At 39.0% G+C, this 15550-nt stretch overlaps 1 protein-coding gene across 6 annotated transcripts in view; it reads left to right on the forward strand.

The window, feature by feature from the left end:
* Positions 1 to 15550, forward strand: part of AFDN (afadin, adherens junction formation factor) — a 221883-nt gene that overhangs the window by 181478 nt on the left and 24855 nt on the right. For all 6 annotated transcript variants that reach the window (XM_060242324.1, XM_060242299.1, XM_060242308.1 and 3 more), the window contains 6 exons: positions 1017 to 1082; positions 2037 to 2110; positions 3746 to 3864; positions 12569 to 12763; positions 13020 to 13111; positions 13232 to 13420. In XM_060242324.1, the coding sequence (XP_060098307.1) occupies positions 1017 to 1082; positions 2037 to 2110; positions 3746 to 3864; positions 12569 to 12763; positions 13020 to 13111; positions 13232 to 13420 (735 nt within the window). The remainder of the gene's footprint in view (positions 1 to 1016; positions 1083 to 2036; positions 2111 to 3745; positions 3865 to 12568; positions 12764 to 13019; positions 13112 to 13231; positions 13421 to 15550) is intronic.

The following is a 15550-nucleotide window of genomic DNA, read 5'->3' on the forward strand; positions in this document are numbered from 1 at the left end:
TTGCAGTGTCATATTTGGAGGCATAAAAAATAAAACAGTGGAATAGCAGATTTTTGGTATGATTTTTATTTAATGGTTCTTCATTTGCAGGGTTTACATAAGTTGTGGTTTTATTAAGATATATAGTGAAGTATTACTCAGCTCCAGTCCAGTTATATAGTTGCTACAACCTAAATGCACAGTGGAAAACCTGCAATAACTTGTGGCAGACCTCACTTAACTCTGTATCTCCTTCTCTGGTTTATTTCTTCTTTCTCTTGTCTTAGTGGCCCACACATTCTCACCTTTCCCTGCTCTCCTTCCCACCCACCAACCAAAACTACTTTTCATCTGCTACCTGTCTTCAGCTACATTATTTATGTTATACCCTGCCTTTCTCCTCAGTGGGGACACAAAGTAGCTTGCATTATTCTCCTATCCTCCTATTCTCCATTTTATTCTCCATTTTATCCTATTCTCCATTTCACAACAGCCCTGTGACATAGTTAGGCTGAGTGTCTGTGACTGGCTCAAGGTCACATAGTGAGATTCCATGATAGAGTAGATTCCATGTTCAAACCTGGGTCTCCAGATCCTAGTCTGACACTCTAACCACTACATCACACTAGCATCTCTGTGATGGCTGCTGTTCAACAGTAGCAAGCATCTGGGCCTGGATGAGTCATGCAAGTTGAATGGTAGAAAGTTGCCTGGTGGTTGCTGCTAGCCCTGGCCATGATGAGTTGTCCCAACAAAGGTCAAAACAGCTCTGGAGCTTTCAGCTTGACTCAGCTTGCTTGACCCTGCTTTTACTGGCAGAAAGCAAGGCTTGAAGGCTGGCAGTACTTTTTTGGTTACCTGAGCTCTAATCCAGCTGTTCCTAATGCTTAAATAATTCCAGTTAAAATTATTCCCTCTAAAAAACCTTTCCCTTTGAAGATGTAAAAATATATAAAAATGACTTTTTTATGTCTCCCAAAATGAGGAAAAAACTTGAGAAATCTAACTACATTTATAATTCTTGTTTCTGTTTCTAGGGTGCTGGTCAAGATAAACTTGGAATCTATGTGAAGTCTGTAGTAAAAGGTGGTGCTGCAGATGTGGTGAGTAATATCTAGGGATGGGCACAAACTGGAAAAATAAAGGTTCATTTTTGTTCTTGGGTCCACACAAACCACAAACCTTCACAACCCTCCTTGTTACCAAACCAGTTCATTTTGTGGGGTTCGTGACCTGGTGAACTCGCTGCTTGGGCTTCACTCACACATGGTATGCCTTCCAAAAGCTATTTAAAGTTAAGTAACTTTTGCAAGGCATGCTGTGTGCAAGTGAATTCAGAGCAGCAAGTTCACTCACTCCCAGGTGAACTCACTGCTTGGACTTCACTCATGCAGCACACCCTGCAAAAGCCGTTTAAAGGGAAAGGAGCAACCCTTTAAATGGCCTTTGCAAGGTGTGCCACTGCAGCCTTGTCTGGGGCTCTGCTGGCAGCTTGGTTCAAGCTGGACTGCCCAGCAGAGCCTGCAAAGGAGCTGATCCTGCAGGGAGAACTCTCCCCACAGGATCAGCTGGGGCTTTGCTGGGCAGTCTGATTCAAACCAAACTGCAGCAGAGCCTGCAAGTCATTTCAACAATCCCTTGGAAGTAGGGAGGAGTGAAAGAGATCACTGAAGTGGCTTGCATCTATTTCAGCCTAACAGCTGATTGCCACTCCAGCCCCACTGTTAGGCCAAAATGGTTGCAAGCCATTTCAGCAATCCTTCTCGCTCCCCTTGCTTTTCACCAAGAGCCCCACAAACCTCAAAATAATTAAGTGCAGAATTGTGGGGAGGGTCATGGATAGGAATGGGCACGAACCCTGGTTTGCAAGCTACAACCAGATGATTTTTGTGATGAATTTAGAATTGTGGGGAGATTCTTGCCTATCCCCAATAATATCTGTATCTACTAAAACAGTTTACATTTAGAATGATTTTTGAATATTTCTGAACAGTTATCTAGCTTGATTGATCCTGTATGCAATAATGTAACTTTTTAAAACTTAAACATTTTACCAGGATGGGCGGCTGGCTGCTGGGGATCAGTTGCTTAGTGTGGATGGACGCAGTTTGGTTGGACTGTCCCAAGAAAGGTAAGTTATGACTTTACATGTTTGTTAAGAATGTTAAATGTTGAGGCTCCCTTCCTTTGTCCTCTTATACCACCTTATTCATAAACAATTCTTCTCTTTCCACCTTCATGTAGATCATTGAACACACCATGGAGATGAAGTAAGATTAGCATATTGATGGCATGGTGCTGTGTTTTACAGTTACTCTGTAATTGTCATATGGAAATTTGTAGGCAGCCTACTCTTAACAAATCCACAGTGTATCTATTAGAACTCACTTAGAAATTTGAACTCTTTTCCAAGAGTTGTGGCTACGAAAGTGCATAAATCAGCACATCTTTTCATGTAGTAGTTCCATACTCATCCCCTAGTAACTTGAAGAGACCAGGAGTAGTGATACCCAATAGGGCATTAACCTTGATTGATTATAGATTATAATTAGAGTATGATGGGGTTGGTGTAGATTTGTCAGTTGAATGAATTCTTTTTAGACAAAGATGCATGAAGTGATTAGTCAGATAAGCTGAAATTGTATGAATGTTAAACCTCAATAGGAAATGCTATATTAAAATCCTTAAGGGACAGTTACACGTGTGTTAATGTACAATTTTATAAGAAAAATCTACACGTAGCCACCTTTAACTAGCATGCCAAGGTACCTGCATGGTGAAATTTTCTGATGTGCTATACCTTTGCTTGTTGTCATTCCTGGGATTGCCAATCTTAATTTATAATTAAAACCAATTAATCATTAAAACTTGCAGCCCTTAGATTTTAAAAGACAAAAATGAGAAAGTGATTTGAGCTGTTTCTGCTATTGTTATGTAACATGGAAAATTGATGGTGGGTTTTTTTTGTTTTTTAAAATGTGGGGGCTGTTAAAATCGACATGTTGCTTAAGGAAAAGCAGTAATTGGTTCAGTTCTCTTTCTAAAGCAGGGGTCCCCAATATTTTTCAGCTTCTGAAAACCTTTGGAATTCTGACTCAGGGTGGTGTGTACAGCCACAGAATGGCAGCTGCAGGAGGCGGGGCCAAGCACAAAATGTTAGAGGTTGAGGTCTTTCCCAACTCTGATACTGATTCTTCCGCATTTAATACAGATGCTCTCTTTAAGAGAGTGACATTTAAAATGAGCATATTCTTTAAAAACATTTTTTTGCCTGAAAGATGTATTCATATTACTGCTGCAGCTTACCCTCAATCTTATATTTTAAAAAAATTAACCATCAATCAGATCTACAATGGCCAGTCAGAAGCCCACTTAGCCCTGCTCACTTTCTAAGAACACTTCATGGGCATTGGAGAAAGCATCAGCAGGCACTAGAGACCTCTTTTCTTCAATATGCAAATGTAAAATGTAAAAGAAAATCTGTTATGTTGCAATATTTCTGCTGCTTTATTTTCTTCATTTACAACAGTGGCATATAAAAGAATAATAAAAATATATATTGTATAAGACAGAATGTTATTTTCTTATTTCACATTTTCTGTCTTAATTCTATCAATTCCAGTTCTAAAAGTATATATGTTTTATGTACTTGCAGTGCTTTCGTTTTGAGTAAATGGTTCTCTCTGTGACCTTTATTCCTTTCTCTTGTTACAACTAATAATCAATACAAACAAATTTACTTTATTTCTCTTAACTCTTACCTCAGGGCAGCAGAGCTGATGACAAGAACTGGATCGGTGGTGACACTAGAAGTGGCAAAACAAGGAGCAATTTATCATGGTCTAGCAACTCTGCTTAACCAGCCATCACCAATGATGCAAAGAGGTAGACAAATGCAAAACATTAATGTCTATATACAGTATGATATGAACAGAGCCATACCTCCATTCCTTCCATGGAGAAATCATTTTCATATAAATATGGAACAGCCTGAATCATTCATCACTTTTTCCCTTGGGAGGAATACACAAGAGCCTGGTACTGTTACTGGATGGGGATAAGAAGTGTTGCAAAGATGCAGAAAGGTGCTAGGAAACTCGTTGGTGAATGCCCTAGCTGGGGATCGCTGCTATGGCTACCACATTTTTTCCTCTGCCCATGACTTTTTACCATCACTGTGTTCCATTGTTTGCTAGAGAGATATTTGATCAACTGCTGATTTTTATGTTTTCAGTTGGAGGCTGCAGCTTTTCCTTCTTCCCAGAAGGCTAATGCACAACGTGTTACCAATTCTACCCAGTACCATTTAATCTGTTCAAGTCTGTGGTGAATTTTATGCAGGATGTATACTGGAGGCTCTAATATCAGGATCTGAAACATTTTTTTTCTCATAGGACTCATAGCTAATACACTATTTTTTTCCCCTACATAGCTGAAGTTCTGAAAATTTAAAAAGTGGCAGTGTCCCATATTTAGCAAATATTTCATAGCCTCATAAGCCTTTTTGAAGCAACTGCATCTCTGTGATGTGAAAATCATGGCAGTAACTACAGAATGTGTTGGGAGAGGATGTGGTGAATTTGGACTGTATGTGTTGGGAGAGGATGAGGTGAATTTGGACTTTTCTGTGTCTTCAGCTGTAAATTCCAAGCACAAAACCCATAGCTTCTCTCTCATTGCAGCTTACCTTTAGAAAAAGTTTCTTCTCACATATGAAGCTGTCTTGCATCGAATCAGTCCACTGGTCTTTCTAGTCCAATACTCCATTCTTTCTGACAGCAGCCCTCCATGGCCTTGGCCACAGCCATGCTATCTTAATTTTTTTTTACTGGAGATGCCAGAATTGAATCTTGGACCTTACATGCATGCAAAATATTTGTTCTACCCGACTGTGGCCCCTCCCCTTGAGGTATCACCATCTTTCTTCACTCCACCATGTGTAATTCTCCTCTTCCTGCTGGTATCTTACATTTAACTTCTGTTAGGCCATTAAGTACAAGCTGTATTATATTTTTGTGTCAATGTGTAAACAATAGAGATATATGATTTTTCTGGCAGGTTTGAATCCCAACGTCTGTTACATTAGAAATGAAATACTGCTTGACATCATGTATGTAAGGGCATAAAGCAAGACAGAGAGTGAGAGAAGTCATAGATGGAGAATTTGGCAGGAGCAGAGAATAAAAATTGACAGACACATGGCAGATTATGCAGTGTGACATTCTTATTGGGCCATTTTGTTAAAAGAGAAAAAATGTCCTCAAGATTTCTGAAGAGATATACTGTAGACAGAAAAGAAGAAGAATTGCAAATTTATACCCTGCCCTTTTCTCTGAATCAGAGACTCAGAGTGGCTTACAATCTCCTATATCTTCTCCCTGCACAACAGACACCCTGTGAGGTGGGTGGGGCTGAGAGGGCTCTCCCAGAAGGTGCCCTTTCAAGGACAACTCTTGCAAGCTGTGGCTGACCCAAGGCCAGCAGCTGCAAGTGGACTGGGGAATCAAACCTGGTTCTCCACACACTTAACCACTACACCAAATAAGGAATAAACCTTATTACAACAGTTTAGATTATACTAGGCACAATATTGGGTTTTAGTTAATCAAAAAATGTTTTCTGGCTCAATGGGAGAGCATCTGGTTGGCATGTAGAAGATCCCAGGTTCAAGCCCTGGCATCTCCAGTTAAATGGACCCTGTAGTAAGTAATATGAAAGACTTCTCCCTGAGACCTTGGAGAGATTCTGCCAGTCTGAGTAGACAGTATTGACCTTGATGAACCAATGGTCTGATTTCGTTATAAGGCAGTGGTTCTACTGACAATTTTTTTTGTTATGACCCAAGACTTTTTTTGAGCAGGAATGCACAGGAACGCAGTTCCAGCTGGCTTGGTGCCAGGGAGTGTGGCCTAATATGTAAAAGTTACTTGCTGTACTTTTTTTTACAAAAAAACCCCTGAATGAAACAATGATGATGTCAGGGATGTGGCCTAATATGCAAATGAATTCCTGCTGGGCTTTTGCTACCAAAAACGCCCTGTTATGACCTATGTCTTTAAGCAAATAATGAACTGAGTCCTATTGTAGAAATTTGTTTAGCAAACAAATTTCTAAATCTAAAGAATTTTGTACCTAAGTGTTAAATTGATGTTGAATCTTGTGTTTGTTTCTCTAGAGTAGTAATGATAACCAATTTTAAGGCTCTTGTGTTGAAATCAGCTCCCCTTGTTTGGTTGGTTTCAGTTACGTGCCAGTAGAAGGTCATTGTTTGTTGACACAGCTCTTTCCTGTCTTTGCTTTCCCTTCAAACTCCTGAGAGCTCTCAAAATCTGATACTGAAAGTCATGGTACTTGTGGGGGAAAGGAAGGGTATGTGGTCCGGTAACCGGAAAAAAGCACAAAGGAGAAAAAGCCCAAAGAAAAAACCCAACAGACATAAATGCTCACACAAAAGAAGTCCAATGGAAACATTCCCACATGGAGAAATGCCCACATGGAAAGAAGCCCACATAGAAAAAAGCCCCCATGGAAAAAATACGTAAAGCACCATAGATGTTTATAATTGTGGATAACCATTAATAATATTTTGTTGTTATTTAGGATTAAAATAAGTCATATTTACATGCAACAAGAAGTGACAATTTTGTTACCAATGAACTTTATTAAGAAGGAAAAACAATAATAACAGAAATTAAACTCTACACAGAACTATATTTAAATAAAATTAAATACTTCAACTTTATTAATTTACAATTTGTCAAACTTTTTAATGTTAATACATTGTGGTATACTCAATGACCACAACAAAGGAATATCTAACTTTAATAGTAAAAGCAACAATTATTTAACAACAATAATAATAACTCAATATAATTCTTCATTGCAAATTAGCCAATCTCTTTAATCAACTTCCACCTGCTCATATTGCTGCACAGAAGTGGCAACCATGTCATGTAGTGCCTCATACTTCCTCTTTTTCACCTCTAGGCGACCTGCCTGTGCATTAGCCAACCTTAGTTTGTGACAAGTCAGGTCCCTCTGCAGTCCAGCGAATATAGACCACACACTGGGATGACTGAAATGGAACAAGGAATTAAGAACATTGTGAAATCCCTCACAACAGTTTATAGTTTTTGGTGACCGTTCCAGGGTTGCATCATGATGATTCTATATTCTTATAGGAAACTGAGGATCTCTGTCTGCTGCACCCTCAATATATGTCGAAAAGAAGTACATGAGCACTGCATTGTAGCTGTCTTCATCTGCAAATGTGGCAGCAAGCTCATCAAAAACAGTTCTCACATCATTGATTGGGACAAAGGCTAATGCAGCAAGAGATTTCAGTGTAATTTTTATGTTCATATTAGTTTCATATTCAGTCTTCAAGCCAACACTATTGAATTTCCTAATGAGACCCTGAAACGGGCAAGAGTTGAGAGATATATTCAAGAATTAAAAGCAGATGTGGTGTTTTTGCAGGAGGTATATAATGGGGGGGAAAGAGAGAGAATTTTCCTGGATTTGGGAAAGGTAAGAAATTTATTGCTCCAGGCTCCTTGAAGAGCAGAGGGGTGGGAATAGCATTTAATTGTTGAAGATAAAGTAATGAGAGATAAGGATGGAAGGTTTATTTTTGTACAGGGTCATTTGGAGGGAGAGCCGGTGGCTTTAGCTTCTTTGTACCTCCCTAATGTGCATCAGTTGAATGTATTGTACAGATATTTGCAGAAGTTTGAAAAATTTTCGCCCTATACTAAAATAATAGGGGGAGGTTTTAATATTAACTTGCAAGGGAAAGGCAATGTTAAAAAAAGAAAGGCACAGAAATCTAAAAGAGTGTGCGGGAAATTTGGTCTGCTAGAATTATGGATGGAAATGTTTCCTAATGATGAGGTGTATTCTTTTTACTCTGCCGTTCATGGAACTTATTCAAGATTGGATGGAATCTTAGTCTCTCAAGAAATGAGGAATTGGGTAAAAGATATGGAGATTGGGATGATTAAGATTACTGATCATGCCCCTGTTTCAGCCTTTTTGCAAATAGGTCATTGTACTAGATCTTATAATTGGAAGTTTAATCCATGGTTAGTGGCCGATGAAGTAAATAAGTGTAATATTAAAAATGCAATGGAAAGATATTTTGAGGAGAATAGGAAATCAGATACTTCATTAACAATAATATGGGAAGCAATGAAAGCCACTATTAGAGGTGTGTGTATACAGAATTTGGTGAGATTGAAGAAAGGTAAAGATAGGAAGATTAAAGATGTAGAAGAAGAAGTTAGAGTATTGGAGGAGAAATTTAGGAAATCTAAGAAGAAGGAGGATAAAGAACAAGTAGTTAGGAAAAGGGAAGAGTTGAATGTATTGGATGTTAATAGGACTACGTTAAAATTATGGTATAATAGACAGAAGTATTATGAGTTCAAAGGGAAAGGAGGAAGAATTTTAGCAAATAAAATTAAGAATTTTCAGGTAAGGAAAAATATTAAGGCAATCAGGAATGATATAGGTTTTTTGGAAACTGAACCTAAAATGATACTGGAGAATTTTATAGAATTTTATAATAAATTGTATGCAAATAAAGGGATTAAAAATGATGATATTGAAAAATTCTGTGAGGGGTTGGAATTTTTAGAATTAAGGGAAGATAGTAGGAAAGAATTAGATAAGGATATAACGGAAGAAGAAGTTAAGATGGCTATAGATTCTATGAATATGCAATCTGCACCTGGACTGGATGGTTTTAATGCGGTATTTTATAAGCATTTTAAGGATATATTGGTGCCTCATGTGACTAAATTGTTTCAAGGAATTTTGGATGGATCTCCTACACCGCCTACATGGTTGGAGTCGAGATTGGTGTTAATTCCGAAACCTGGGAAAGATCAGACTTTAAGGGATTCATATAGGCCAATTTCTATCACCAATATGGATTATCGAATATTTGCCAAGGTTATGGCAATGAGACTTAAAAAATTTATAACACAATTGATAGGGAAAGATCAATTTGGGTTTATGCCTCAACAGTATTTAGTAGAGGCAGTTAGGATGGTGATGGGTATGGTTTATTTAGCTAAAAATTAGGATTTGCCGCTTACGCTTTTGGCGTTGGATATTTATAAAGCCTTTGATTCTGTGGATTGGACGTATATGAAGATTATATTTCAAAGGTATAGGTTTGGGGAGAAATTTCAAAATATGATTGAGGCAATATATTCTAAATCCAAGGCATAGATAGGAGTTGGTGGATCAGTAGAGGGATATGTTCAGGTAATGAGTGGTACGAAGCAGGGATGCCCTTTATCCCCTATGTTATTTATTTTAGCATTGGAACCATTAGTGAATAAATTAAAAAAGGACAAAAGAATTATAGGCTTTGAAGTTCCAGGTAAAGGGAAAATAGATGGGAATCTCTTAACAATGTATGCAGATGACATGATGGTGACAATTAAGGATGTGGAGCCTGCAGTGGCACCTTTAAAAAAGATATTACAGGAATTTGAGGAAGTGTCAGGGTTAAAAGTGAATTTTTCAAAATCTTCGATGATGTGTGTTAATGTAAAACCAGGGTTACAATTAGCAGCTTCAAAAATTTTGGGTATTCCCATAGCAAATAAAATGGTGAAATATCTAGGGGTAAATATTCCTAGGAATATTAAAAGATATTTGAGTATAATTATAAAAGAATCTGGAGTGGAATTCAAGTTAAAATGAGAGACTAGAGGAAGAGGAAAGAATCAATTAGTACTAGGAATGCTGTGGTTAAAATGTTTCTAGTTCCTAGGTTGACTTATTTATTTTATGTATTGCCTTGGCATATACCAGAATATGTACTGAAGAGGTGGCAAGGAGATATAGATAGATTTGTTTTTGCATCAAAGAAACCAAGGACAGCTGGTAGGTATAGATATTATGGTATTAAAGATGGGGGATGGGGGATTCCCAATATAATTTACTATTATGATGCATATCAATTAAGGCACTTAATGACTTGGTTGGAGGGAGAGTTAGGAGAAGAGCTGAATGGGATAGAAAAGGAAAATTTAGAGGTAGTAGGAGGAAAGGAAAGTTTATTTGATAGAACGAAAAGGAGGAAGAAGGTGATAAATTATCAACCTTAATGGGGCCCAGTAGGGTATGGGAGAAGTGGAAAAAAGAACTCGCTCCGGAGATATCATCTATTACTAAAATGTGGTATTATGATAAATTTACTCCATTAAGGGGATTGCTGTCAAAGGAAGTAGGAGATAAACTGAAGAGGATTATGATTCGAGAATTGAAAGAAGTTTGGGGTACTGATGGGGTGAAAAAAGAGGAGTATAATATTTTGAATAATATTAATTGGTTGTTAAAAAGTCAAATCTCCTCATTGTTGAAGGAGGAAGAACTTAAAAATATTGGTAAAAGAATTAATACTCCCTTTGAAAAATTGGTGAAAGAGTATGGAGAAGATAAGTCAAAAATAGTTTCAAAATTGTATAAGATTTTATTAGGTACGGGGAAATCCCCAAGAGAATTTTTGAAGGAATATTGGGAAACAGATATTGAAGATAAAATTTTTGATGAAGATTGGGAGAGGATTTTTAGATTACCTCCCTTTGTTACAACATCTAGGTTAATGCAGGAGCAGGGATTGACGATGATACAGAAATGGTATTATACACCCATTAAGATGTATTATATTTCTAAATCAGGGAGTAAAAATTGTTAGAGGAAATGTGGAGAAATTGGAACTTTCAGTCACATGTGGTGGGATTGTCCCTTAGTGAAAAAATTCTGGGTTCAGGTTGGCATAGAGATGACAAAGATTATGGGAAGAAAAATAAGTATATCTAAAGCAATGGCAATTATTAATTTGGATGGTGTGGGATTAGGATCAAAAGATGATAGTAAATGGATTAATTTGATGTTAGTAGCAGCAAGACAAGTGATAGCAAGGAATTGGAAAGAAGCTGAGGAACTGACAATTAATCACTGGAGGGATAAAATGAATAATATAATAATATTGGAGTATTTAATGATGAAGATACGAAGAATGAATGGATTAAAGGTTAGGGAACAAGAGGAGGGCTGGTTTAGAAAGATGGTGAGGTATCTGGAAAAGTTTAAACAATTTAAGACGATTGGTTGGTTAATAAGGAAATGAATGGATAAGAAGTTTAAATAGAGGGATGGAGTTGTATTTGGATGAAATGTTAATAATTATAAATATATGGAATATTATAATGTATCTATGGCCTGGGACTCTCACAGAGGTGTAGTGGTGTTGGAATATATAACAATAAATTATTTTAAAAAAATGAGACCCTGACACAGATGAAAATAACACTCTTTGACCTCAGCGTGTGGAAAGGCAATCCTCACTGCATTCGTACAAGCCTTCTCAAAATCCACTAAAACCTTTTGAGGTAACAGATCTGGAATCAATAGCTTCATTATTTCAAACATCCTATTACAGGTGCCCATGTTCTTTTTTTGAAGTAAAATGTAAATACATGGTGGATATGAGTTACCCACCTTGGCATGCCATGTGTACAGTTGGTAAAACATATTTGGCACTTTTATCAAAGGTGCCATCTCATAGATGGTATCTTTGTTTAATTCAAGCATAAGATCTCTATCACCTAAAACCAGAATTCTGTCTGGATTTTTCCAAACCGGAATTGTGAAGTATCAGTTGCCTGTACTTTTCAGGAATGTCAAAAGTTATGGTTTTGGGGTTAGGTGAATTACTGCCTGCTCTGTGATAGCTTCTCTTTCTTAAATAGCAGAAGTAGTTAAGTCCTCATAGATCTAAGAAGCTAAGCAGGACTGACTCTGGCAAGTATTTGGAAGGAAAAATCAATAAACATAGTTGTAATTAATAAAAGAATTGTATAATGGATAATTCATCTACAGGTATCTCGAGCTCTTGGAGGGGGGGCTGTTTTTTGAGGTAGATGCACCAAATTTGCAGTATAGCATCCAGTGCCTCTCCCCAAAATGCCCTTCAAGTTTCAAAAGGGTCCAATTCTATGAGCCCCAAAAGAAGGTGCCCCTATCCTTCATTATTTCCTATGGAGGGAAGGCATTTAAAAGGAGCATGGTCCCTTTAGAACTCCCTTTGGAGTTCAATTGTGCTTGTCACAACCTTGCTCCTGGCTCCATCCCCAAAGTCTCCTGGCTCCACCCTCAAAGTTCCCAGATATTTCTTGAATTGGACTTGGCAGCCTTATTCCATGGGGGCTCTTTTCCTGTGAGCATTTATGTCCATGGGGTTTTTTCTTTGGGATTTTTCCTAGAACCATGTGGCCCATGGAAAAGTCAGGTGAAAGTGCCCCACTGCATCAGCAAAAAGTCTATCTAATAGAAGCGCACTGCTAACAGAAAAGGAAAATGCTAGTGGTTTTCACCAATTTCCCATCTTAATTGTAGCCTCCTGAGTTGCTTGGGTTTTGGCAGAGTTCCATACCTTCCAGCATCAGCTTTTCAGAGGCTTAGGGGAGAGAGTAAGAAAGATCTGTCAGCATCCCTGCACTCATACTTTGTCAAACCATTCTGTTACAACTGTGGCAGGAAGCATTATTTGTAATACTCTTTTTTGCAGTTTCAGACCGCCGTGGTTCAGGCAAACCCCGACCAAAGAGTGAAGGATTTGAACTGTATAACAATTCTGCTCAGAATGGATCACCTGAGAGCCCTCAGCTACCTTGGACAGAATATAATGAACCAAAGAAGTTGCCAGGAGATGACAGACTAATGAAGAATCGAGCAGATCACCGATCCAGTCCCAATGTAGCAAGTAAGCAAGACATTATTGATGTTTAAAATGGTAGAAAAGAACTACTTGCTAAAAATTCTTAAATGAGTATTCAGGGAAATGCTAATATGCAACATTCAATAAACTAGTTGAAATAATAAATACAAGAGCAAAAAGTGGAAAATATGATTAAAGATAAGCAACTCCTGTTTATTCCATCAGTTAAAAGTTTTGTATTATATAGACTAACAAAGTTCTCTTTAATAAAACTACTTCATAACTCTCTGTTTTTCATAAGATCAATCTCCAAGTCCTGGGACCAAGAATGCATATGCGGCTGGGACAGCTAATAAGATAACATCAGTCTCTACTGGAAATCTTTGTACAGAGGTTAGAAATAACAAGCCATGAATTCTACATTTAAATGTTTGGAATATATAAAATATGTTTGTATATGCATATATAATGTACATATAATGTAAATATTTGTATATTTCTGTCTTCACACAGGAACAAATGCTGCCACCCAGACCTGAAGCATATCCTATCCCAACACAAACTTACACCAGGGAATATTTCACATTCCCAGCCTCCAAGTCCCAAGACAGAATGGGTCCTGCACAAAGTCAATGGTCAAGTTATGAAGAGAAACCGCAAGTTCAAACAGAAAGTAATCATTATATCAGCACTGCAATGCAGGTCAGAAATAATTTTAAGACTAAATTTTAAGTAATTTCAAAATTGTATTATGGAACTAGAATTATACATCTCTGGTTTATACAGCTGCTGCACCTAGAAAATAAATTCTACCAGTTTCTAAATTTAAAACTGAAGTTCTGAATTTAAAACTAACATCTATATGCATATTTTATATGTTACATATTTTATATGTTAAAACTAACATCTGTAGCTGCAGTGGCGCTGCAGCTACAGAGTTTCCTGGAGGATGCTTCAGTCCTTGACCCCTACCAGTCTGGTTTTCGCCCGGGCCATGGGACGGAGACGGTGCTGGTCGCCCTGGTGGATGATCTTCAGCGGCATCTGGATCAAGGCGGCTCGGCGGTGCTGATGTTGTTAGACCTATCGGCAGCATTCGATACGGTCGACCATCGGCTCCTGGCGTGCCGCCTTGCCGACGCAGGGATTCAGGGGTTGGCCTTGCAATGGCTTTCCTCTTTCCTTGAGAGTCGGGGACAAAGGGTGGCGATTGGGGAGGAACTGTCCCGGAGACACACGCTTGATTGCGGAGTGCCTCAAGGGGCGGTACTTTCCCCGATGTTATTCAACATCTATATGCGCCCCCTTGCCCAGATTGCCCGAAGGTATGGGCTGGGTTGTCATCAATATGCTGATGACACCCAGCTCTATCTGCTCATGGACGGCCGGCCCGCCTGCGCCCCAGAAAATCTGGACTGGGCGCTACAGGCAGTGGCTAGGTGGCTTAGGCTGAGCGGGCTGAAGCTGAATCCGGCGAAGACAGAGGTCCTTTGCTTGGGTCGTTGCGGCCTGGGAAGGGAGATCCCCCTGCCGGTTTTTGACGGCGCGCCGTTGATAGCGGCGAGCAGGGTCAAGAGCTTGGGGGTACTATTGGAGCCTTCACTGACGATGGAGGCTCAGATAGCAGCCACTGCCAAGTCTGCATTTTTTCATCTTAGGCGGGCGAGGCAATTGGCCCCCTTCCTGGAACGCGATGACCTAGCAACAGTGATTCACGCTACGGTCACCTCGAGGTTGGACTACTGTAATGCCCTCTACATGGGGCTACCCTTGTGCCGGACCCAGAAACTGCAGTTAGTGCAGAACGCCGCTGCCCGGCTGCTATTAGGGCTCCCAAGATGGGAGCACATACGGTCGGGGCTCCGGGACCTGCACTGGCTGCCAGTAATATTCCGAGTCCAGTACAAGGTGTTGGTCATCACCTTTAATGGCCTATATGGCCTAGGACCTGCCTACCTTAGGGACCGTCTCTCCCCACACGTTCCCCAGAGAGTACTACGATCGGGTTCACAAAACCTGCTGGTAATCCCTGGGCCAAAGGAGGCCCGTCTAAAAGCCACCAGGGATCGGGCCTTCTCAATAACGGCACCTTACTGGTGGAACCAGCTGCCGGATGAGGTGCGGGCCCTGCGGGATCTAGGGCAGTTCCGCAGGGCCTGTAAGACAGCCCTCTTCCGGCAGGCCTATAACATCTAACTGACAAGGAGAACATCTTCTGGATGGAACAAAAATGCATCTACAGACCGCTGCTTTTATTCTTATTCTTATTTTGTTATTAATTATGGTTTTAACTTATTTGTAAATGTTTTTAAACCAAACCTATGTAAATTATAATGTTGTAAGCCGCCCTGAGACACTTCGGTGAGAAGGGCGGGATATAAGTCTAAATATAAATAAATAAGTAAATCTATATTATATCTAAATTAACTTAGCAGAAACATCTGCACAGTGGTGCCTTATTTGAAAAATTATCTGTACACACTTGAAATTGACTTTGAAACACACTTTATATAATGAAAATCATACAGGAGACATCTTTTATTTTTTTCCCTAAAGAACTGATACTAAGGAATGGCTTTAAGTGCAGCCTTATACTAGAAAATTGCATTAACTATTGTGAAACTATAAAATGCTAGTTTTAGCTGTGTTCACCGTACCCAAGTCATTAGCAGTCTGCTAGTAGCATTTTCACAGTGCATCTGACACAAGTTGCTTTGTGTTAAATGCTTCTGGACTAATAGAGCATAAGAAATGCTTTCACTCCAGACAATGCATTCTTTTTAGGTCATGCTTAAGGCCATTGATAGAGAATGCCAGAATAAGCTGTCTTTG

This window comes from Heteronotia binoei, chromosome 1 (assembly GCF_032191835.1).
Source record: "Heteronotia binoei isolate CCM8104 ecotype False Entrance Well chromosome 1, APGP_CSIRO_Hbin_v1, whole genome shotgun sequence".
Taxonomy (NCBI): Eukaryota; Metazoa; Chordata; class Lepidosauria; order Squamata; family Gekkonidae; genus Heteronotia; species Heteronotia binoei.